General features: G+C 44.8%; 1 protein-coding gene across 1 annotated transcript in view; it reads right to left on the reverse strand.

Annotated features, from left to right (window-relative positions):
* The window catches only part of MYH13 (myosin, heavy chain 13, skeletal muscle), a 73,624-nt gene that overhangs the window by 12,412 nt on the left and 35,539 nt on the right, over positions 1 to 25,673 (reverse strand). Inside the window, exons 18-29 of the mRNA XM_006898577.1 lie at positions 25,297 to 25,420; positions 22,750 to 22,886; positions 20,048 to 20,303; positions 14,773 to 15,015; positions 12,468 to 12,644; positions 10,459 to 10,604; positions 10,257 to 10,347; positions 8,424 to 8,813; positions 5,521 to 5,647; positions 5,278 to 5,396; positions 1,136 to 1,332; positions 347 to 530 (exon numbers count right to left, since the gene is read on the reverse strand). Of these exons, the coding sequence (XP_006898639.1) occupies positions 347 to 530; positions 1,136 to 1,332; positions 5,278 to 5,396; positions 5,521 to 5,647; positions 8,424 to 8,813; positions 10,257 to 10,347; positions 10,459 to 10,604; positions 12,468 to 12,644; positions 14,773 to 15,015; positions 20,048 to 20,303; positions 22,750 to 22,886; positions 25,297 to 25,420 (2,191 nt within the window). The remainder of the gene's footprint in view (positions 1 to 346; positions 531 to 1,135; positions 1,333 to 5,277; positions 5,397 to 5,520; positions 5,648 to 8,423; positions 8,814 to 10,256; positions 10,348 to 10,458; positions 10,605 to 12,467; positions 12,645 to 14,772; positions 15,016 to 20,047; positions 20,304 to 22,749; positions 22,887 to 25,296; positions 25,421 to 25,673) is intronic.

The raw sequence follows: 25,673 nt of genomic DNA on the forward strand, positions 1-25,673 counted from the left end.
AGCAATGGGACCAGAATCATCCACTAGTAAACCACTGCCATCCTGTTGATTTCACCTCATGGTGGCCCCATGTATATCAGAGTAGAACAGTGCTGCATTGAATTTTCAATGGTTATGATCTTTGAAGTTTGTTGCCAGACCTTTCTTCCAAGGCACCTACCTCTGGGTGGACTGGGATGAATAACAGTGACATGTTGACTGTTTGCACCACCCAGGGACCCCAGAAGCACCCATAGCACATCCCTAACCCCCAAACTGGTAAATGATGTTGTAAGCAAGAGGTTTCTAGAACATGTGTCAAAGGTTACCACTTATCGTGACTGCCCCTGCACAGACGGGGGAGCACCTTATCGAAGTTCCTCTGCTTCTTGTCCAGGGTGGCACAAGCCGTGTTAGCTCGCTCCAGGTCAAGCATCAGGTCGTCCACTTCTCCCTGGAGCCTCTGCTTGGTTTTCTCCAGTGAGGCACACTTGGAGTTCACTGCTTCCGTGTTCTCTTCTGCTTCCTGGAGCCGCTGGGCCAGCTTCTTCCTAAAGAACAAGCTATGTCTCTCTCTATAGGTAGATCTAGATATAGGGGCTTTGATGGCTATCGGTAAGAAGCTGCAATCCCAAAGGTACATGGTTCAAATCCATCACTTGCTCCATGGGAGGACTGGCACTCTCCTCCTGTGCATAGATGTACTGCTTCTAAAAGCCCACTGAAAGGCCAGCTATGAGTTGATTTGAACTCAACAGCACACAACAACAACAACATAGCTATCTCTGTCCCCTCCCCCCAAAAGAAACTATTTCAGAAGGTTTAGTGAAGTTAAAGGGGAAGAAACGTGAATAGTCTCTAAGGAATTGGCATCTGGTAAGACCTGGAATTTGATGAAAGAAGAGGACCCACATATCATCTGAAGAATCTCAAAGTGCTTGGCGGCAAAAGAACCAACAATGGGACAAGTGAAATGAGGGACACGACAGGGAGGCCAATTTAGGACAACAGACCCTTTTAGGATGGATGGCACTCTTTGAATGTTTATAATGGGGACCTAGAGAGGAAGAGAGAGTCTCTAAGGTAGGAAGAATCCTCTGTCCCCTTGCTTGCATCCTGGGGTCCCCGCTCCTGCCGTAACCCCCGGAGTTTGTACTTGGCCTCCTCCAGCTCCTCCGTGCGCTGGATGGCGTCCGTCTCGTATTTGGTCCTCCACTGGGCAACCTCACTGTTGGCCTTGGACAGCGCCCTCTGCAGCTCGGCCTTGGATTCCTGCTCCTCCTCATACTGTTCCCGCAGCAGGTCGCAGTCATGGCGGGAGGACTGCAGGGCGTGGGCCAGGGCGTTCTTGGCCTGGGAATTGAAGGGGTAACAAAATGGCACAAATATCTGACCATTTTTAAGTTGAAGTCTCTTAATTTAAACTAGTGTTGCCCGAATTTTGACCTGTTCATGTGGGGCATTCACAAATGCAGCCCACTTGAAATAGCATTTATTTACTCACTAGAATTTTTTTTTAGGGTGACTCCCTCATTATGCCTAAATACATTTCTTTTTTAAAAAAAAATTAAAATATTTTTTATTCATTTTCATGAATGTTTACAGAGACTTTGGATTTCCATTCATTAATTGTTGCATTTTTCTCTCTGCCCACAAATTCACTCTTCTCTTTGAAAAGCAAAAGAAAAATTCTTTCATTGTTATACAATCCCCCCGCCCCCAAGCCCACTCCACTGTACAGCCTTCATTCTGGACTCCTTTTATGACAATAATATCTAATTATATATCCCTTAAAAGGGATATAAAACTATTTGAAAACAGTTCTCTCCCTCAACTGTTTCAATGCAGTATATATAATTTATCCCATTTTTCTCAGTCTCCCTGCAACCCCAATGTCAGTAGTGTTTTACAACAGTGGCACTATGCAGTATTTGTCCTTCTGTGACTGAGATATTTCACTCAGTATAATGTCCTCCAGGGTATAAATATATTTCTTGGAAAGTAAACTATTATACCACAGAAAATAGAAAATCATAACTATTTGCCCGAAATGGGAGACAATCATAAGAATAAATGCAATGAGAACGAAGAGCTGTTCTCAATGTCCCCATCTGCCAATCTATCAGCTCATGGTACTACTGTGGCTTGTGGTTGCAATGGCACTGAGATGCGAAGTGTGGCAAATACTAACAGGGCCAGTCATGGCAGACAGGTAGCAGTAATTTTTTTGGGTGTTTTATTGCTGTTGTTGTTTTTATTTTTGTCTTCGGTGGTAATCTATTTTGAAAGTCAGATAATGAAAGTCCTATGGGCCGCAGAATATTGTCCAGCATAATTCTGGACTTTAGCTTCCTAGGCTGGGAGGCCTCAAACACACCGATCATTATAAAGATGACACAGGATTGGGCACTGTTTTATTCTGTTATGTGTAAGGTTATCACAGGCCAGGGTCAACTTGATGTCAACCACCACCATCAACAACCAGAAGCTAACATGAAGCTCAAGAAGTCCAGAATGAAGGCTGCAAAGTGGAGTGGACCTGAGGGGAGGGATTGCATAACAATGAAAGAGTTTTACTTTTTAAGGAGGAGAGTGAATGGGGAGGGCAGGGGAGGGGATGGGCAGGGAGAAAAGTGCAACAATGAATGACTGGAAACCCTAAATCTCTGCAGACTTTCATTAAAATTAATTTCAAAAAAATAAAGTATATATCATAGCCTAAGGTAGAAATATATACTAATAATGAGAAGAAAGTCAATAAAAATTTTTCTTATAAAAAAAAGTCAATAAAAATGTCCCTTGTTAAAAAAAAAGACTATTGCTTGCAGTACCCTGAGTCCAAGACCTCTTCTATTCCTTGTTTTTTGTTCTTTTCAATTGTATTTATTGTTATTGCTTTAATATTTTCTATTTCTTCAAAAGGTAAGTAAGTAAATGAATGGTTGTAACTGTTGTTGTAAAGAGGTTTTATTTATACTGAGATCTTTTCCTTGATTGTTCAGAAGGATCAGAAGAGAATGAAATCTCATGCTCTAAAGCAATATTATGGAAGGCTGAGACTGTGTAAAACCTAGAAGTGTCATTGGTGTCAGCAGTGGGCAGTGTCCCCATGCTGGGCACTGTCTCAATTCCTCAGCAGGAGAGCACATGTCCAGAGGTTTCTTTCTCTCATGCCCACCTGGACAGAAAGGCAGTTCAGGTTTCAAGCCCTGTCTGGTGCCACTGTCAAAGAAAGAGTGCTGGTCACTCAGAGCGTTTCTGTTCTTGTAAAACACAACTAAATAGTCAACCTATTATAAGGAAAATCTAGTTGCTACTACATTGCCACCAGGGGACAATTTCTGTCCTGCAGTGACCTTCTCATTACTTGTTTTATTTCTGGTCTTCATTGCCCCCACCCCACCGAGTCTGCCAGAGACAATACCACAGAATAGAAAATGGATGAGGGACAAATATAGTCTTTGTTCTTGTCTATAAGAGGCAGATGACGCTTGGGGGAATTCCAAAAGTTTGCCCTCTACGTCTTGGCCAGAGCCTGGCAATCTCAGAGTTGCATTTATGCCATCTTGGATTCCTATCTGAAGGCTTGGCCACAAGCCATCTTGGATTCCTGTCTGAAGGCTGGCCACACGCCGCTGCATTTACTGAGTACCTGCTGTGTGCCCAGTTCTCACTATTGTAGTGGGGGAAATTATTCATGCCCACTAGGAGTGTACAGATACTGGGGAGACTTGTAATGGAATCATAAACATCTAGGTATTGCAGTCAAGAGCTTGTTCATGTTTATGCAAAGGATTTCTCTGAAAATCATGCAGAGTTTTTGGAAGAAGAGAAGTTAAAACCAGATATTGGATCAGGCAATACATTAAGAGTGAAGGGGGGGCATTCCAAGTATTTGGAAGGAAGTACTAGGCAAAGTAAAAGAATCCACAGAGGCATGATGGTCCAGATGCAGTGGTAGGTTACAGAGGTCTTGATGAAGAAGAGAGTTTATCAGCCTGCCCTGTGGGGCACAGCTGCCCAGAAGTTAGAGCCCTCTGGTAGAGTTTTCTAACTCTGATGAAAGAAATTCAACACCGAGGATCTCTTGCCTCCAACAACAGGTTTCTGCCATACTACAAGGTGGAGCTCTGATGGCCTAGTGAGTAAGAATTTGTGCTGCCAATCAACCAGCTGCTTTGGGGTCAGAAAGATGGGCAGTCTCCTCCCATGTGATTTACAGACTCCGACAACACACTGGAGGGGGTTCAGTTATGAGTCTGTTCTGAATCGAAGGCACTTATTAGCAACAACGAAATACTACAGGGTAGAGAGGAAATGCTCCAGGCCTCTCAGTGAATTTCTGCATCCAGCCCGCCTGGTGGGGGCAGATGCTATGCGGTCTGATTTTCCTGGTTCTTATGGGGCTCTGAAACCTCTCTGCCAGCCAGCTGTACTGTGGTGACTTGTATGTTGCTATGATGCTAGACCGTGAATAAGGATGACAGGAAAAGAATTGATGCCTTTGAGCTGTGGTGTTGGAGAAGAACACTGAACGTCCCATGGATGGCCAAGAGAACAAACAGATATGTCTTGGGTGCAGCTGGAGTGCTCTTTAGAGGCAAGAATGACGAGGCTTTGTCTCACATACTTTGGGCATGTTGCTAGGAGGGGCTATGCCTTGGAGGAGGACATGATGGTGGGAAGGGTGGAGGGTCGGCAAAGGAGAGGAAGGCCCAGGAATCCACTGTTGGTCTTGGAATATATCCCCTGTAGATAACTGAGGTGGAGGAGTGTTAATATACTTGCACGATACAGTGGAGTGGACTTGGAGGAAAGGATGGTAAAACAATGGAAGAATTTTTCTTTTACTTTTCCAAGAGGGGAGTGTCCTGGGGGGGAGGGGTGGGCATGGAGAAAAGTGCAACAATGAATGAATGGAAATCCAAAGTCTCTGTAAATTTTCATTGAAATTAATAATAAAAAAATATATACTTGCAAGATCACCAGGGTGGACAGATTCCATCTGAGCTCCCAAACTAAGCAGACTGGATAGTAATTCCTGATGACTGACTGCTAAAAACTGACCCACAAAACCTTATGGATCACAACAGAATCACTGTCCAATGCAATACTAGAGGATGAGCCCCCTAAGCTCGCAGACACTCAACATACACAGAGGCTGTAGCAGCAGATTCAGCATATCAATGGTCAGGAAGAGGGTGCAGGGCCCGACCGTGTTTTCCTGCACAGGGTCACCATGGACTGGAGTTGACTTGGTGTCAACTAACGATAACAACATCTGACAAGAGTCCTTACCTTGGTTTCCTCTTCCAGTTGCCTCTTCAGCTCCTCGACCTGCTGAGTGAGGGCCTGCTTGCCTTTGGTTAGCTGTGAAATCAGAGATTCCTTCTCTTCCGCTTGGTGGCTCAGCTCCCCTAACAAGCAGATGTGCCCCAGCATCAGCCCCGGTGAGCTCTCCTCTCCCAGGACCCCGTAGGCCCACCCTCATCCATCCCTGGCCCCAGCCCGTCTTCAGAGCCCACCCCGCCCTAACCTCACCATTTTGGGTCTGCAACCGGGCCTTCTGCATGTTCAGGTCATGAATTAGCTGTGTCTGCTGGTCATCCTTGGCCTTGATCTCACTGAACTGGTCTTCCACAGTCCGGCACATTCTTTCTATGTTACTCTTTCAAAAGATGTCAATATGTATCAGCATTATTAGTTCTTGATATTCAATACTGAGCTAGACTGTTTAAGGGAAACTAAAAATACAGATCATGTAGAGATTGGTTAAAAAATCATAATCATTACAGATTTGCCTTGTTTTATTTGTGATTGCTGCTTCATTGTCAATAGCTTGCAGGATCAGCTGTTGGTGGAGTATTTAATGATTTGTAAAACAATCTGTGAAAAGATGCAACTCAAAGAAACCTGTATCGCCTTATGAGTATCTTGCCATGTCAATATCATCTTCTGATTGCATGTTTACAAACACATATTCAGGGAACAGTATTGAGAATGTCATTTTTTGTTTGTTTTATTTTTTGAAGTTTAATTGGTTTGCATACAAAATCCATCTACATTGTGTTTCATTCATGTACACTGTGTTTCACACATTCCTTCATTCACATTGTGTTTCTAACAATCATTCTCATACATTGTTTTACACAATGAATCACCATTGATCATCTATTACTGCATCTTTTCAGATCCCGTGGATCCTTCCTAATTCCTTCACCTTCTTCCTCCACCCACCAATCTCTGCAACCCGGTCCTAAACCCCCTCGCCCGTCCTAACCCCCCTTGCTCACTCCTTTTCTCCCTTTGGACTTTTATATACATCTTACTAGTTATCCTATTTTATTTTATTGTTACTTTTTTCCCCCATTAAGCTTCTCCACCATTAATATACATTGTCTTTCACACATTCCTTCATTTTCTTTGTGTTTTATAGGATCAATCCTATGGAAATGTCATTTTATAATACAAAAGGCCCCCTGTGGTGGAAGTGGTGGGGAAGGACCCATCTCCCTATGGCTAAGTGGTTTGTGGAAGTTGCTCAAACCCAATGTGAGCTGTAGGCCCCTTCCCTTCCACCTCCACCTCATGCAATAGAAAAGAAAATGTCTAGCTTTCTTTAAACTGGGAAGTGTGAGATGGTAGCAGAGGAGATGGGAATTTGGTTCAAACAAAGTCCCTAAGGAGCTTAAGGTCCTTTTGAGAAGATGAAATAGGAGCATGAATAAATTAAATCAGGGGTAGCAGAAAAGGGAATGATGCCTCAGAAGGCAAAAATCAAAGGCTACAACAAATTAAAAAACCAAAAAGCACTCTAAAATTCCTCCTTCACTGGATTTTAAAATTGGGAGTAGATTGCATAGAAAATTCACAGCTATGGGGAGGTTTTAGGGGAAGTATTGGCCCCGGCCATAGAGCTTTTTTCTGGAGTTTCCACTGCAACCTGACCCTGCTTGCTGCAGGAGCCAGAGTATGAAGAAGAGAGGGTACATACGCATGCACACAATGCCTTCGAGGAAGAAGCAAAAGATCCGAGAAAGGGGGAAAGGGTAGAAAAATGAGGAACCAGACAAGGAAGCAAAGGAGTCACGTCTCAGGCAGTAAGGGTGGCCAGGAAGTGAGGAAGAACTCGAGAGGACAGGACCGTGAACTCAGATTCTGAAGGAGGACAGTAAGATGCGCCTGATTCACACCTGACATTTCCTTTCCGGACAGACTCTGACCTTCTGGTCAGCCCTCTGCAGGAATCCCACAGCCTTTCATCTGAAGCCACTTCTCGTCCAGCTGAGCATCTCAAGTACAGCTCAGAGAACTGCCAGAGTGAAGGCAGCTCTCTCACATCTAGGAGTTCAGTCTTTCTGTGAGGAAAGCGTTGTTTCGTAACCAGTGCCAGGCTAAGCATGAAGCCTGTAGTTTAAGTTTTCAGGCCCCCCTCTGGAAAGCTGTAAAATTTTCCATGTGGGGAGGCAAACTCTCTTCCCTGAGAAAGAATTTCTCAGTAAGCATTTCTGAAAAACGACCTAGAGAGAGAATGCTTTAAAAGGAGACCTAACTCTCTAAGGCTTCAGTAATTTGGGATTTAGTTTTCAAATTTAAAATAAATGTTAGTTTTACACCTAATTTTGTATCTTTTTTTCCCTTAAAAAATTCTTCCCTTCCCAAGTGTTAAATGTTTCAAGCTCCATAGAATTGAGTCCCTCCCAGCTCATGTGCCTAATTCTACCTAGGCTATGCATCTGTTGATGATTCTGTGGACAAGAACTATCCCTAGGAAGACAGGCTTTTGTATAATCCAACCCTGGGTTTCTTGTTGTTGTGTGCCATCAATTCAGAATCAACTCATAGCTGATCCGCCTGTGAGTTTTCAGAGGCAGTAAGTCACATCTTTCTCCTGTGGAGGAGCTGGTGGGATTTGAATCATGTACCCTTGATTTGGCAGCCCAATTCCTTATCACCAAGCCACCAGAGCTCCCTAGCCATGGGTTTAGTTCTAGAAAATGTCAGATGAATTGGAAGTTTTCCATAAGACTTGAAGGAGAATGGGATCTTGAGTGGTGGCAGGTCATTCAATCGAACTTTGTGTCCATGGGCAGCGGGAACAGTTTACTACCTGCCCCTACTAACCAAAAGTTTGAAGGTTTGAATCCACGTCAAGGCGCCTTGGGAGAAATGTCTGTCCGTTTTCTTCTCCCCCAGAATGGCCATTGGAAATGAATGGAATAAGGTTCTTTCCTGTTACACACGAGGTTATCAAGAGTCAGGATAGACTTGAGGGCAGCTTGGCTTTTGTAAGGACTTGAATGGATTTGGGGAATTTGGATTAGGTGGAAGAGGGGAAGAGGGTTTCCATCCAAAGCATGCAGCAACTTTGAGGATGTCAATTATACACACGCACTCACAGGCAGGGGCATCAGCTGGCATGCCAAGAGCAGATGGTCACATACCTTTGATTTGGAGACTGTCTCGATGTTGCTGGCCATGTCGTCAATCTCCATCTTGAGCTCACTCTTCTCCTTCTCCAGCTTCTGTTTGACCCTCTGTAGGTTGTCGATCTGCTCCCCGAGCTCAGCCACACTGTCCGCGTGCTTCTTCCTCAGCGTGGCCGCCGTGGCCTCGTGCTGCAGGGTGGCCTCCTCCAGGTCCCTGCGCAGTTTCTGGAACTCAGCCTCCCGCTTCTTGTTCATCTCAATCTGGGCAGAAGTGGCCCCGCTGGCTTCCTCCAGACGCTCGCTGATCTCCTCCAGCTCCCTGGCCAGGTCAGAGCGCTGCTTCTCAATCTTGGCTCTGAGCGTGTGTTCCGCTTCGATTTCTTCCTCCAGCTCTTCCGTGCGGGCCTGAAAGGGTTATTGTGTCAAGATTGCTGAGGATGGGGCACCTTGGGGAGGGAGTGGGAGGTAAGGGGCTTGAGAGCACAAAGCAAAGAATACAGCACAACATTAAAACCCCTAGTTTACTATTGATCTGCCTCCTACTCATGACATCCCAGGCTTGTCAGAATAAAACTGCACTCCGCTGGGTTTTCAATGCATGAATTTTTGGAAGTAGATCACCAGGGCGTTCTTCTAATGAGATTTGAGTGGACACAAACCTCCAACCTTTCACTTTATAGTTGAGCACATTCAGCAGTTACATCATTCACAGATTCCATTGTTGATGCCATCGAGTTGTAGGTGACTCATAGCGACCCCATGAACGAAAATCCTCAACACTTGTGTGTCTTTCATCCTTTCTCCAGGTTTATAGGGTTTCTGGAGGCAAGCTATTTCGGAAGTGGATGCCACTCCTGCTTCCAAGCTTGTTTTAATCAGGAAGCTCCACCAAACACTATCCACCATGGGTAACCATTATTGCATTTGACACATCAGTGTCACAGTGTTCAGCTTCACAGCAACCACAAGTTACTGCTGTATGGCAAGATTCCATTATGATATTGAAAAGAACCTTAGTGTTCATCTGTAGTGGAGAGGCTACATCAGCTGTGAAGGGGCCAAGCTCCAGAAGTCCATGAAGCAGTTAGAGACACAGCCCTGTCTTCCATGGAGAGCCATGCAGAACCCACCACAAAGGTGGAATGACATTTTCAGTAGGACAATATATTTTTCTTTTTAAAAATTTATCATTATTCTTATTAATTTTAATGAAAATTTACAGACTTTGGATTTCCATTCATTTCCTCCCCACCCCCAGTTTGCTCTTCTCTTTGAAAAGTACAAAAAAAATTCTTTCATCGTTATACAATCCCTCCCCCACAAGTTCTTGGAGAGGACAATATTTTTACACTAATCTTTGTGTCATAAATGCTGAGAAGGTTCCATAGCCAACTGAAATTGAAGGGCATAAGGGAATAGAGCACTCTGGTGATTGAATCCGTGGAGAACTGTGCTGATAATGCAAAGATGACGTCTGTTTGGTGGTTCGAATCCACCAGTGACTCCACAGGAAAACAATGGATAGTCTCCTTTGGTGCCACCTACTGTCTCTACAAACCCACCAGAGAATGCAATCTGATGACACCGAGTTGAGCTGATTTGAGGAAACAGGAATCAAAGAGCCCATATGAATGATATTAGGCCTTATTGGCCTCTCTTTACAGGGACATGCATTTATGTGCTACTTAGAAAGTGAAAATATTAATTTCAACAAACAAAGGAAAGGCCAGAACATTTGCTTCCACTCCAAGGGGAGAAAGAAAAGAAGCAGCTAAAGGAGCAAAAGGTAAAGGCAGGAGGTGGGCTTTCAAAGGGGGCTGGGCTTTGGAAAGGACCTGCTATTTCTACCTGCAGCTCTTTAATCTTCTTCTGTAACTGCAAGCTGTGCACTTGTTCGTCGTCGATTTTGGTTTGTAACTGGCTGATTTCAAACTCCTTCCTGCAAAGAGATTTGATTTTATTTTTTTAAGAACATGAAACCCAAGAACCATTCAAGGGCTGAGGCGTCGCTTAAGGGCTCACACACAGAGAGAGAAAATGAGCCTCGTACTTGTTGAGCTTCTCTTCCACTTGCTGTTTGTCGTTTTCCAGATCCATGATGGATTCCTGGGACATTTTCAGGTCTCCTTCCAGCTTCCTCTTCACTCGCTCTAGGTCTGTCCGCAGTTTCTTCTCCTGCTCTAATGAGCCCTCGAGCTGGGAAGACATTGGTGGGAAGGTGAGGAATCTGCTGGGAAAATGAAATTGCCCCTCCTGGAGGCTTCTGGGGGCTCCCAGAGGGTGCTGATGTCAGCGTCGCCTCAGTGAGAAGCAAGACACCCTCCTCCCTACCTCTCCTCTCTCCTCCACTGGTCCAGGGCTGGATCACCCATGGACTCCCTAGTACTGTTTGCAGCCCATTCCCACTTGACTTCATAGAGCCTGTGCCCCCAAGAGCCACAACTCTCATGATACCGCTAAGTACAGAAAGGACTGACACAGTCCTGTGATGAGCTCCAGTGGATACTTGCTCTTCTTCCGTGTACGTTAGGACTTTCCTATGTGTGCGCTTGTGTACTTAGGTGCAGGAAGTACGAATGGTAAGGAATTGCACTGCCAAGCCAAAGGCATACAGGCTGAATTCCCAAGTGATTTGTTGCCTCTGAAAACCCACTAGACGGTCCGCTATGAGTCGATTCCGACTTGATGGCACAGCACAACAGCAACAGTAGGGGAGAATGAGTAGATAATGCTGTGGGGTGGATGCATTAGTTCAACCTTTGAGAGTCTCTAGGAAGTCCAGCATGTGGAAGCGTTCCATGAAACCTGAGAGATAATGTTGTTACCACCATCATTATTTGCATCCATCTGCAGGTCATTCCATTCCCCAAAACTTAGCCATTTGAACATTATTTTTTATTTTGTTTTATTATTTTTGTGTGCGTGTACCGTCAAATCAGATCTGACTGGTACAGGAGGAGATTGTCCCTCCTTCCCTGGCAGAGCATCTGGTGGATTTGAACCGTTCGCCTCTGGGATTGTAGTTGCAGCTCCTTGCCACTAGGTCACCAGAGCTCCCCCATTTGAACATTATTGAAAAATCAATTCTATTTGTGGCCATGGAGATGAGTATTTCCTCCCTGACCATGTTACATGCTGTTACCATAGCAGAAAGTGGTAGAAGTGGCAGAATTCTTGCCTTCCGTGAAGGAGGTCTGTGGTTGACTCCCAGCCAAGGTATTTCATGCACAGCCACCCCTCTAGACCTGTGGAGGTCTGGTGAGGCCTGCATGTTGCTATGATCCTGTCCAGGTTTCAGCAGAGTTCCAGAGCAGGAAGAAAGGCCTGGCTATTTAGTTCTAGTATGAAAGATGAGTTCATTAAAACCCTTTGGCTTACAGTGGTCTACGTCACAGGACCAGGCCGTGTTTCGTGCCCTTGGCCTCAGGGTCATTATGGCTTGAGGGTTGATCAGAGGGGAGCTCAACAACCACCACAACAGGAGGAGGGGCATCCTTACTCTGGCTTCCAGGAAATTAAAGAGATCTGGAAGAATTGTAGCCACAGCAGCTCATGTAGCCTGAAAACGTCAAGCCTGACTCTTCCATCGTGAACAAAAATGCATTATGATCAGAGAGGAAATAAGTTTCACGGCCACACATGGAATTGATTTTTCAATAATATTAGAGCAGCAGCATTTTTAGGAGTGGAATGATCTACAGACAGATGCTTATAAGGATGGTGGTAACAACAAATCATATAATGTTTCAGTGAACATATTAAAGGTACTGAACTTTCTTTGGAGACGCTTTGAGGTTGAACTATAGAGCGCCCATTTCACAGGTTAGAAACTGAGGTGTGCTCCCAGCTTTAGGCAAAGGTGAGGTCTGAAAAGGAATTCTGATCTAAGGTCTGAGCTTTCAACCTCTCTATCCTACCCTCTCTTATCCAGGCCAGATAGACTCAGTAACATCTGACCTAGAAGAATCTGATACCTGGATATATTCAACTTAATACACCACGGTTCTACACTTTCCCATGCAAGTGGTCAACATTAACACGCCAAGAAAACATTCTCACATCATCTGTTTGCTGTTCAAGTTTGACGTTGATTTTGATGAGGCCGTTCACTTTATCTTCCTCGACCTGGAGATCATCCAGTGTTTGCTGATGTGCTTCCTGGAGAGACTTCTTCTCTTTGGTCAACTTGGAAATGGTTTCTTCAAGAGCCGTCATTTCTTCAGAAAGATTCTTTACCTAGGAAAATATCAGTACAATGGTCAAACAGTTAACGTTGGAAGCTTTCAAAAGAGGCTACTGCTTCCCTCTTCTTCTTTTTTCCCCTTCTGCTTCTTTAATTTATCATCAGGTGCTCAGAGTTATGCTGGCATTAGCAACACCTCGGCCTTTTACCTTCCTAACTGGCCTGTCATAGAGGTAATCCTTTAACCAGGTGTATGTCTTAGAACAAAGGTTAAGGGTAAAATGCAAACATGCTACTGTTGAAGGGTAATATCAACCTATATTCCCTCTAATACAGGCAAGTTCATCCACAGGGTTGGCTGGTTTGGGTCTGGAACAAGGCAGAAGGAGGGACAAGTTGTTCTGCAGAAAATACAGCCTAGGCATCTAGTGTTGTCAGGAACTGGCACGTGACCACCAAGTGTGGGATATTTGTGTTTTAAGTTGAACCCTTCTGCACTTATGAACTTACTGTAGACCATTTGTTAATTTCTGACCAACCCACTGAATCTGGCTGCAGACATCTTTTCCACAAAGTGGTTTATAATTTTTAAATAAGTTACTGGTATTTAAACATAGCTAACAGCTGCCTCGAGTTGAGTAGTGGTGCTGCCACATATGGACAGGGCAAATTTGCCACAATCTACACCCGTCCCTACTGTCACCTCCCACTACTGTGAATTGCCTATCTGACACTGAAGCTGAGTGTCAGCCTTCTTCATCATCTTATGCCTAGTTGACCTTGTGTTTTAATATAAACTATGTTCGGATGCATTTTATATATATATATATATATATATATATATATATATATTCACTCACATATATTTGTTGTTAAATGTCATTGAGTCAAGCACGACTCATATGAACAAAAGACCTGAACCCTGTACTATAACTATCATCATTTCTCTATGTTCATAGAGTTTCCAGAGGCATGTGGATTAGGAAGTGGATGCCACTCCGGCTTCCAAATAGACATATTTTAATTCCCCCCCCCCCACATTCAGCATGAGGTATTTAATATTCATCTTTGCTATTCTGTGTACATGAAGAGCAGGCTGCTTCTGATACTGCGTGATACACCTTGGTGAGCAGCCACCACATTCCACCTCTCCACTCCTGTAGTGAGCCTCTCACATAGCTTCCAACTCTGTGTCATCCCAAACAACACTGCCCCAGTCATCACATAGACATCCTCTTAGGACTGTAGGAGGACTCCTTGGTATAAACATACACCCTGGAGCAGACCTCGGGCAGGTTGAGGAGTGGAGGGTAATGAGTATTTATAATTTGATTAAAGAGGTCAGATAGTTCTCATGAGGGTTACATCAGTCCACATCCCAGTGACGATGCATAAGCCTCTGGTCCCTGTTCCCCTGACAACACGAATCCAGCTTGTCTCCTCCTTAGGTGCCCACCTCCTTACCTCTGCCTGATCCCTGTAGGTATTTTTCTTCACTAGCCCCCATGCTAGGTGTGGTAAAAGACAAAGTTGGGTTTGAAACAATCCTTGTTGTCAAGGATCTCTTGACTGTGAGGAACTGGTGAGGAATGAAATTTGTGGGCTGACTTTGAGGAGCAGGAGGAGGGTTGAGAAGAGCCTAGTGGGAACAGAGTAAGACAGGTAGGACACTGGGGAGACCCAACTGTCCTTCAGTGAGCTCTGGAGATTAGTCCATAGGGAGATGAGCTGCTAACCCACAGGCGCGTCTCTCTGGTGATTTCAATCTATCGAGGGAGAAAGATATGCAATCTCCTCCCAGAAGCCCAGTGGAGGGCCTGCTACAAGTCAGTTCCTATTTGAAGACAATGAGTGAATAAACTTCCCTCCTGGGAGTGGTGCAAATGGTTAGTCCACTCAGCTGTGTAACCAAAGATCTGAGATTGGAGGTGTGAGTTCTCCCAGAGGTGCTGTGGAAGAATGGCCTGGACATCTGCTTGGAAAAGATCAGCCACAGAAAATGCCACGGGGTACAGTTCTACGTGACAAACACGGAGCTGCCACAGGCCCGTCACCACACACTGGTATCATCTCGGCGGAAACAACACCCTCCCTGCCCCGCGCTGCCCTGCATCTGCCTTCCTGCAACACTAGGAGAGAGGACGGATTCCTCAGGAGCTTGTGATCTTGGGGTTCCCCCACCTTGTTCTCCGTGGCGTGCTTCTCCTTCTCCACTTTGGTCAGGGTCAGCTCCAGATCATCGATGTCCTTCTTGAGAGAGGAACACTTGTCTTCCAGGCTCCTCTTCTTGGCAACCAGTTCCGAGTTGATCTCTTCCTCTTCTTCCAGGCGCTCATTCAGCTCCTTGACTTTTGACTCCAGCTGGATCTTGCTTTTGATAAGTCCCTCACACCGCTCCTCAGCATCCATCAGATTTTCTGTTTCCTGGGAAAAAAACCCAACCAGCCAATCAACAAAAAGTCTTGAGCAGACTGTAGGAAAACCCTAGAAAGAGAGGAGCTAGCTCTTAAAATGTTCGCCATCTGGACCTGAGCTGAGGACTAGATGGCTACTCACTCCACAATCATGCTTACCTGATACCAGCCATACACTCTCTTTTTATTTTTTTAAAATATAGATATGTTTTACTTAACAGACACTCATAAAATGTTTCCAAACAAAGGGGTTTATGAAGCTACAAGCTCAATTTGAAGAACAAAACCTTTACAAATTTGCCAAGTTCAGAGGCTAGGCCATCTTGTTTTTCCCACTGTTGTTGTTGTTATGTGCCATCGAGTTGCTTGCGACTCATAGCGACCCTATGTACAAGAGCCCTAAAGGTCGTTCTATCCTGTGCCAACCTCGCCGTCTCAAACATATTCATTTCCACCACTCCACTCACAGAATCGATCCATCTTATCAAGGGTCTTCCTCTCCTGCACCGCCCCTCCACTCTCCCAAACATGATGTCCCTCTCCAAAGACCAGTCCCGCCTTGCAACATGCCCAAAGTATGTCAGACGAAGCTTCAGAATCCTTGACTCCAGGAGCATTCTGGCTTCACCCTCTCCAGGACAAACCTGTTTGTTCTCCTAGCAGTCCATGGTATATTCAGCACTCTTCTCCAGAACCACAGCTCAAAGGCATCAATTCTCTTTAGATCATCCCTATTTGTCCAACTCTCTGATGCATACATAGGATGCAATTACAAAGACTATAGCCCAGATCCTATGAACAACAGATCTGAACCCTGTCCTATCCTGTGCCATCCTCACCATCTCTGGCACACTTGAGCCCACTGCTGCAGTCAGTGTGTCAATCCATCTCATTGAGGGTCTTCCTCTCTTTCCCTCACCTTTCCAAGCAGGATATCCCTTTTCAAGGAATAGCCTCTTCTAGCAACATGCCCAAAATATGTGAGACGAAGGAAGCGTCATCATCCGTGCCTCCAAGGAGAATTCTGTCTATATTTTCCCCAAGACAAATATTTGGTTTTTTGCCAATCTATAGGATATCCCATAGAAGTTCAAGCTGCTTTGAAGGAAATAGCAAAAAATAAGGCCCCCGGAATAGATGGTATACCAATTGACATATTTCAGCTAACAGATGCTGCCGTGGATGTGCTCACCAAGTTGTGCCAAGAAATCTGGAGAACAACCACTTGGCCAATTGACTGGAAGAGGTCTATATTTGTTCCCATCCCAAAGAAGGGTGACCCAACTGAGTGTGGAAACTACAGAACAATATCATTGATTTCACATGCAAGCAAGATTCTACTGAAGATTATCCCAAAACGCCTGGAACAGCACATCAGCAGAGAACTGCCAGAAGTCCAGTCTGGGTTTAGAAGGGGTCGTGGTACTAGGGATATTGTAGCTGATGTTAGATGGATCTTAGCTGAAAGCAGAGAATACCAGAAGAATGTCTATGTGTGTTTCATTGATAATGCAAAGGCATTTGACTGCGTGGGTCATAACAAACTGTGGCTGACTCTGAGAAGAATGGGAATCCCAGAACATTTAATCGTGCTAATGCGAAACCTGTACTTGGACCAAGAGGCAGTCGTCAGAACAGAGCAGGGCAACACTGCATGGTTCAAAATTGGGAAGGGTGTACGTCAGGGATGTGTCCTGTCTCCATACCTTTTCAACCTGTATGCAGAGCAGATTATCCGAGAGGTGGGGCTCTATGACGAGAGGCGTGGCGTTAGGATTGGTGGACGATCTATCAACAATCTGCGTTATGCAGATGACACAACCTTGCTCGCTGAAACTGAGGAGGACCTCATGCACTTACTGCAGAGGGTCAAGGACTGCAGCCTTAAATATGGACTAAGGCTCAATGTTAAGAAGACAAAAATTCTCACCACTGGACCAATCGGTAGCATCAGGATGGATGGGGAAGAGATTGAGATTGTCCACAGCTTCAGTTTGCTCAGCTCCATGGTCAACACTCTTGGCACCAGTAGCCAGGAAATAAAAAAACGTATTGCGATGGGAAAGTCTGCGGTTAGGGACCTCTCCAAAATACTCAAGAGCAACAGTGTCTCTCAGGAGACTAAGGTGCACCTGGTACAGGCCATGGTCTTTGCAATCACTTGTTACGCATCAGAGAGTTGGACAATGACTAGGGAGGATAGAAGGAGAATTGACGCCTTTGAGCTGTGGTGCTAGAGAAGAGTATTGAATGTACCATGGACTGCCAAGAAAACAAACAGATTCATCATAGAGAGGATTAAACCAGGCTGCTTCTTGGAGGCAAGGATTCTGGGGCTTCATCGGACATATTTTGGACATGTTGTAAGGAGAGACAGGTCTTTGGAGAGGGACATCATGCAGGAGGGGAAGACCCTCTATGAGGTGGATTGATTCAGTGGCTGGGATACTCGGGATGGGTTTGTCAGGGGCAATGAGATTGGCACAGGATAGAGCACGGTTTAGGGCTGTTGTACATAGGGTCGCTATGAGTCGCAAACGACTCGATGGCACATAACAACAAACAACAAATGGGATATCCAGTGCTCTTCTCCAACAATTTAAAGGCATCTCTTTTTGGTCTGTCATTTTTATTCCTTGTGCCGCTCTCAGATACATAGTAAGTGATTGACATGAATAATACCTGATTCAGGTGTATCTTAATCTTTAAACTGGCATCATTGCTCCTCAGTCATTTGGAGAAGCCTCTGACAGCTGGCAATAAGGGTGTTGATTGTGGAGCCAAATAAGATAAAATGATTGATGGTTTCAATCTTTTCTCTGTGTATCATGATGTTATTTATCAGTTCAGTGGTGAGAATGATTATATATTTTTTTTCTTCTTGATGCTGAGAAACAATCTATTTTGAAGGCTGCAGTCTTTGATCTTCTGCAGCAAGCATTTCAAGTTCTCTTCACTTTTAGGAAGCAAGTTTGTGTCATCTACATAATGTAGGTTTTTTTATGAATCTTCCTCCAATCCTGATGCCACACTCTTCTTTGTAAAGTTTAGCTTCTCAAATGGTTTGCTTAGCATACAGATTGAATAGGAATAGAGAAAAGATACAGCCTTAAAGCACACCTTTAAACCATGCAGGGTTTCCATACTCTATTTGGATAACAGTATATTTGTCTAGGTATAGGTTTTATATGAGTATAATTCTGTGTTCTGGAATTTCCATTCTTCTCAATGTTCACTATAATTTGCTATGATCCACATAGTCAAACTCCTTTCCATAGTCAATAGCACACAAATGAATATTCTTCTGGTATTCTCTAAGCCAAAATCCATCTAACATTAGCAATGATACTTCTAGTGCCACGGGCTCTCCTGAGTCCAGCTTGAACGTCTGGCAGCTCTCTAATGATGTTCTAGCCATTTTGGATAATCTTCACCAAGGTTTTACTTGCATATGACATCCTCCCCAAGCCCCTGTCAGCTGATAAGTGTGTAATGCCCAATGAGCAGATGAAAAAACTGAGGCAGAGTGCAACAATGAATGAATGGAAATCCAAAATCTCTGTAAATGTTCATTAAGATTAATAAAATAAAATTTTTAAAAAAGCGATTGGGAAAAAAAAGAAAAAAAACTGAGGCAGAAAGAGATTAAGTAATTTGCTTCTGGGACTCACAGCTATCACATGAAAGAGGAACACCACCGGATATCAACTCAGTGATCTGTCTCTACAACTTGTTTGCTACTTCAATAAATAGACTTGGGTAGGTGCTCCTAATGACAAGTCTACACTGAGTGGAGCAGTGAATACAGTAGCAGGAAGTCACTGCACATAAGCAAAAAGGTAGGATTTGACGGTTTACCAGACATGGCAGATTATAAACACTGTACCCACATTCAACAAGCAAACAGACGATGAGGCTGCCAGAAAATCTGTCTCAGTCAGACTCTGAATGTATGCTTCCATCCTTCCTGTTTCTTTAATGCAAAATGTGGATATTGAAAGTTTTTTTTTTCATGGGTGGAAGGAGAGAGAAAGAGAGAGAGACCATCAATGAGATGGATTGATTCAGTGACTGGGGTAGTGAGGGTAGGTGTGTCAGAGACAGTAAAGGTGGCACAGGGTAGACCAGGTTGCAGGGTACATAGGGTCGCTATGAATCACAAGTGACTTGACAGCACATAATAGCAACAACAACATATAATTGTACTATTGAAGATATTTTGAGATTATTTTCTCTAATCTTTATTGGATTGTCATAATTTAAAAATATTATTAATATTATTTTTATTGATTTTTTTTTACTGGTACAATTATTTTTAGTCAATTAGTTTCTTTTTTTAAGTGAGCATTTACAAATCATACTGGTTGTTCAATCATTTCCATTTTATATTATTAATTATAATTTCTTATTATAATTAATTGCAATGTATTATCAACCCTTTACTGTATATTGTGCTTCCCTTCACCTATTTATAACTTTTTTACTTCCTTCTCCCTCCCTTCTTTCTCATCCTGGTAACCATCCAGGAATGATTTTGCATGCAAACCTTTCTTTAGCTTTGTGTAGTACTGGCTTTTTAAAAAGTGTCCATTAACCCAAGGGGATGCTTCTCTGGAGGTTCGAATCTGCCATCGGTTCAGTGGGGGAAAGTTGAGAAATCTGTGCTATTTACAGCTTCTGATTTACAACCCCTGGAGGGTCAGCTCTGAGTAGGTTCCCATTCAACAGTAGTGAATGGTACATTCCTGACAGCTTGCTCTTCTGGGATACGTCATTCTCATCCTAACAGCAAAACATATATTAAAGTCTAGTGTGGAAAACAGGCAGAAATCTGAGGAAGGGGACATAAATTCTGCAATGCACACACCCGCTAAGTCAGATCAACCCTACTGTTTACAGGATGGTTATGCAATGCTGATTGCCACCACTGGATGGCAGCACGGCCTCTTGAATGGACACTTAAATGGCGAGTGGCAGTTAACTCTCTTTTTTTCTGTCTTGGAAGCTTGTGTTCTGATTTCTCAGGTAGAAAAAACACTTACAGATTGAACCTGTAACTGAAGGTCATTCTTCTCCTGCAGCAGGGAGACCATTTTCTCCTCCAGCTCCTTCCGGCGAGCCTCAGATCTGGCCAGGTCCTCCTTGGCCTTCTCAAAGTCTTCCTTCATGGTGGCAATCTCCTTCTCGGCCTCAGCACTCTTCAGCAGGGGCTTGATCTTGAAGAACAGGTTCATCCAGGGCCAGTGCTTGACGTTCATGAAAGAGCGGATGTTGTACTGGATGCAGAAGATGGAGTCCCTGCACATCCATGAGAACTGGGATTAATGAACTTGACAATGAGGGTAATAACTCTAACACTGGACTGGCCCAGACACACAAAGCAAGGCTTTGTCTCCACCCTCACCGGCCCCTCTTGGTCCCAGGGCCTTCACCTTTCCCAGCAAGGTGAGAAGTAGGGATAGCCCAGCTGGGCACATCTAGGAGGGTGGGAGGGTGACAGGTGGAGGAAAGAGCGCGTGGTGAACCTGTGTGTATCTTTCATTATCTTCTCTCTCGTCTACCTGACTGCAAATATTCTGCCTGTGCTTCTTAGCTACCCCTCATCTGTCAGTTTGACGTTCAGTGGTGGCTTGTATGTCTCTACGATGCTGGAAGTGGTGCCACTGGTATTTCAAACCCCAGCAGGGACACCCATGGTGGATAGGTTTCAGCAAGCCTTCCAGATCAAGACAGACTAGGAAGATAAAAGCCTGGAAATTTGCTTCTGAAAATTAGTAGGTGAAACCCCTGTGGGTGACAACGGAGTGGATAGGTTTCAGCAAGCCTTCCAGATCAAGACAGACTAGGAAGATAAAAGCCTGGAAATTTGCTTCTGAAAATTAGTAGGTGAAACCCCTGTGGGTGACAACGGAATATTGTTCGATACAGCGCTAAAAGATGAACAATCTGGGTTGGAAGGCACTCAAACACACAGAGTCCATGCTGGCCTCAAATATATCAGTGGCTGTGAATGACCCAGGGTTAAGCAATACTTCTCTCTGAGGTCCTACTGACGTGGAGGCAACTGTCAATCACCTGGTTGTCATTGACAATGTGACCTCTTACCCACCCCCCACCCCCAACCTCTGCCATGGACTCATCCAGTCGTTGAGTCTCGTCGTCTCTTCCAGGCAAGCTCGGCTCCTCACATTGTCTGTAAGCACCTCCGGGGCCTGCGTCTCCAGGGCCAGGGTCTCTGTGCTCCAATGCACCCTCCCCATTATCTAAGGCCATGCACAACCACTTCTAAAATGTTCTATCTTTTGACAGAGCCCCATGCCTCAACCTAGTACCTATTTTCACCTTCTTCTATTGTCCCGAATATAACTCTAAACACTGGACTGGCCCAAACTCACAAAACCTGAACCCAGTGTCAATGATTCGATTCTAGCTCATGGTGACCCCACGTGTCCTGGAGCTTCGCAAGATTTTCTTGGCGGCTTTCTAGGAAGCTCTGGTGGCCTAATGGTAAGAAACTGAACTACAATCGTGAAGGCACAGAGTTCGAGGCCTCTAGCTGCTCCACAGGAGAAAGATGGACATTCTCTTCTTGTGTGATTAACTGAAAATTAGTCACAAAAAGACAAATACTGCATAATGTCACTGTTGTAAAAAGGGACTGACATCAAATTGAAGGGGAGACTAAGAAGGAGGGGATAAATAATGTATACTGCATTGAAACAGATGAGGGGGAGAACTGTTTAAAAGGGATATATGATTAGGTATTATTGTCAGGACAGGAGTCCAGAATGAAGGCTGCAGAGTGGAGTGGCCTTGAGGGTAGGGATTGTAATACAATAAAATAATTTTCTTTTACTTTTCAAAGAAAAGAGCGAATTGGGGGAAGAGGGGTGGGTGGGGAGAAAAGTACAACAATGAATAAATGAAAATCCAAAGTCTTTGTAAACTTTCATTAAAATTAATTAAAAAAGGATGAAGAAAATGAAATGCTGCCACGTCCTGCCAGGTCCCACAGACCACTGTGGATTAGATCACTGTGATCTACAGAGTTTTCACTGGCTGATTATAAAAAACAACCTGCCTGGCTTTACTTCTTGATCTGGAAGCTGGTCTGTATCAGAGCCCCATGCAGCAGGCGGAACTGAACTGGTTTCCAGCAGTGAAAGTGAAAATTCCACCACAAAACCACCACTGGTTCTTTCTCTTTCTTAGGATTACAGAATTCTTGTTCAAGTAACTGCATTAACATAATAAAACTATTTTCTCCATAATTAAAAAAAAAAAAGACACACCAAACAAACCAAAGTAAACTCGCCAGAGCATCAGCTGCCTCTGAAAACCCATCAGAGTGTCAGTGATTGGCTGGTTCTGACTCTACGGTACACAACAACAACAACAACAACACCATCTTTAGAGAAGCAGATTGCCAGGCCTTTCCTCTGAGGCACTGCTGGGTGGATTCGAGCCTTCTGTCATTAAGTTAGTAGTTAAGACCTGTTTTCCTCTTCCCCAGGGCAAGTTAAAATTAGCCAACATCGTGTCTTTGAGCCCAAGTCCGTGGAGGGCAGGATTCAATTTTGCTTTCCCCCTCTACCTTACAAACTCTGTACCTGATTGGTGCTCAAGTTAGTGTTTGCCAAACGAATAAGTGAAAGACACAATGAGTAACTTAAAATCCTGCGCCTGAAAGTGGGGAGTGGTAACCAGCTCCTAGGCAGAGCTGGGGGAGGTAGGGTTGTGTTACCTCCTCTCCATCATCTTCTTGAACTCCACTCGCATCAGGTAGCCCCTGCACACAGCCTGTGTGCGTGTCATCAGCATCACCAGCTTCTCGTCTCTCATCTCCTCCAGAAGCCCCAGGAGTCCAGCTTTGAAAAACACCTGCATGTTTAAAGAGAGACGAGGTTTGCCTAGTCTGCAACAGGGCTCAACCTGGGGCTTTGGGGGAGCCTGTTTCTATCCAGCCCTTACCCTTGACCCTCAGTGCCCTGGGTCAGGGGCCCACATCCAGGTCCTGGTGCTGGTGAGCCTGGTCTGCATAAATGTTATTGCTCAGTCCAGAGGTGTCTCACCCAAAGTGTGGTCCAGGCCCCACCACCCACGGAGCTTCCATCTGACAGCTCATAGCAAAGTCCAGAAAGTGACCAGGGCTCGAGGTTGGCCAGGTCTGGAGAGGGGCCCGAGACTATCTACTTCTCCAGAAAAGCCTGAGAAGTGCTGCTGTATCTGCTGTCCTCCAACTCGTGCAGGTCCAGGAAATGGAGTGCCCCCTCGGGATCAGCAGGCTCCTTCCTCACCCCATTTCCTGGACCTGCAAGGTTTGCAGCTGGCTCTGGGGGTCAGCAGTCTCCTGTCCAGTGGGTGGGTGGTCCCTAAGCCCAATCTGCTCTTTTCTGGGAGTGGAGCTTTGGCATCAGATCAAGGTTTGGAGTTGATCTTTGCTCTTTACTGTCTTAGAGGCAAGGACGATGAAGCTTCATCTTACATACTTTGGACATGTTGTCAAGAGGGTCAATCCTTGGAGAGAGACATCATGCTGGGAAATATGGAGGGTCAGACAAAGAGCAGAAGACCCCCAACAAGATGGATGGACATGGTGTCTGTAACAATGTGCTTGAGCCTATCAGAGTTGGTGAGGGTGACACAGGATAGGACAACCTTCAGATTCGTTGTTCATATGGTTGCTACGAATCGTAGTTGACTCAACAGCACCTAACGACAAAATCACCCATGTGATGGAATCCCTGGGTTGCGCAAATGGCTTGCACGCTCAGTTGGCAGCTAAAAGGTTGAAGGTTTGAGTCCACCCAGAAATGCCTTGATTGAAAGGCCCAGTGATCTATTGAAAAATACAGGTAGGGGTGAAACCACAGGGCTGCACAGTTTGGTGTGTGGAGAGAGAGGGGGAAAGCAAAGGGGAAGGGTCTGGGTGAAAAGACGAGAAAATGATGGGTAAGTTTCAGTGGTGATTAACTTTATAAAACACAATGCATGATAATGATTGTATGAAACACAATATGAGTGAAGAATAGTGTGAAATACAATGTATATAAACTTTGTAAGCAAACCAACAAAAAAAAACCCACCAAAACCCAAAACAGTCATTGAACGCTGGATGGACACACATGGAGTGAGTGATGTGAGTTGGAGCCGATGTGTCAATAGCTGGTTTTACCCATGGGACTTTGGAGGATTTCTTGCACCCACTGAGTCACCACTTGCCCCGCTTCTCAATACTGCAAGGAGGTCGCCTCCCTCCTCCTCCTCCTCTCTGCACCGTGCTGTGCGCACACGTAGCAGCCAGGGCGGCCCTTTCACTGGGTGCAGTTATCCTTCCCAGGTCCTCACTGTTCCTCCAGCCCATTCTATGTTCTCCTCTCTCTTCAGTTTTCCCTCCCTCTTGGGGTTTCCCTCTCAGTATACTAGAGTTCCCCAGTGCTTTCTGCTGTTGAGGTCCAGCCTCCCAATCTTAGCTGCTAACCAAGTTACCATCAAGGTTATTCCTACTCTTGCTGACCCCACGCGTGTTAGACTAGAACCTGCCTCCACAAGGGTTTCAGAGCTGATTTGTCAGAACTAGATTGTCAGGCGTTTCTTGCAAAGCATCTTTGGGTAGATCAGAACTTTGAACCTTTCGGTTCAGCGGTGGAGCATGTTAACTGTTTGTACCACCATCAGAGAATTCAGATCTAAGACTCTTAAAAACCCAACTCGGTGGAGGAACAGGCAACACACAACAAAGGGGTTGATTAAACAAGTAATAAGTTAATCAGTGGCAATTGATTAATGCTATAAAACAAAAAGTCCATGAATGACTATATGAAAAAATAAATATAATTTATAAGCCTTCACCTAAATAAAAGAAGAATAATAAAAATCATAACAAAAACCCACAATAGATAAATTGGATGAAGGGAAAAGCAATATACAATCAGGGTTGATGAGACATTGTAATTAGTTAATGACATTAAACAATGGTAATTAATATTATAAAATGAGTATAATAAATGATCTAATGAAATTGTAATTATGTTACAAAACAAAATCTGTAGGCATGAAAAGTCAACATGATTTGTAAACACTCACTGAAATAAATAAAAGAAGAAGAAAAAATAAATAAACCTAACCCAGAGAGGGAGCTCTTTTTGGAGCACAGAGACCTGAGCTGGGGACAAGGGTTCTCAGGCTGACCAGAGGGGGTTTTGTCCTGACAGGGTCTTGAATGACCTGGCCAACAGTCCAGGCTTTTAGAGTTCCAGGAAGAGCTGGGCTTCCCCGGAGCCAGTCTCACCTTGGTGTGGCCAAACCTGAACTGCTCCCGGTCCACATCGATGGAGTTTAGGAGCTTCTCAGAAGCGTTCTTGCTGTCAATGAACTGACCCTCAGGAATGGCACTTGCATTGAGGATCCGGTACCTGGGGGAGGAGGGCTCCCATCAACCCAGGCTACAGGAAACCTTGGAGAGAGAGAGGAGCCTCCGCCGACCATGCAGCCACTTTGCACCCCACCTCTCCTCACGCGGGGTGCACGCCTGCCTTCCCTGCTCAGAGCCAGAGGCTTCACAGCCCTGCCAGGGTCCCATCAGCCATTCTGTGGCAACGATGGGTCAGAATGGCCCTTTGTCATGAATAATGGCTGGCACAGGGTGAGGTGGTGCTGGCTGTACAG

Source organism: Elephantulus edwardii, unplaced genomic scaffold, assembly GCF_000299155.1.
Source record: "Elephantulus edwardii isolate Elephantulus edwardi_28Jun2011 unplaced genomic scaffold, EleEdw1.0 scaffold00233, whole genome shotgun sequence".
NCBI lineage: Eukaryota > Metazoa > Chordata > Mammalia > Macroscelidea > Macroscelididae > Elephantulus > Elephantulus edwardii.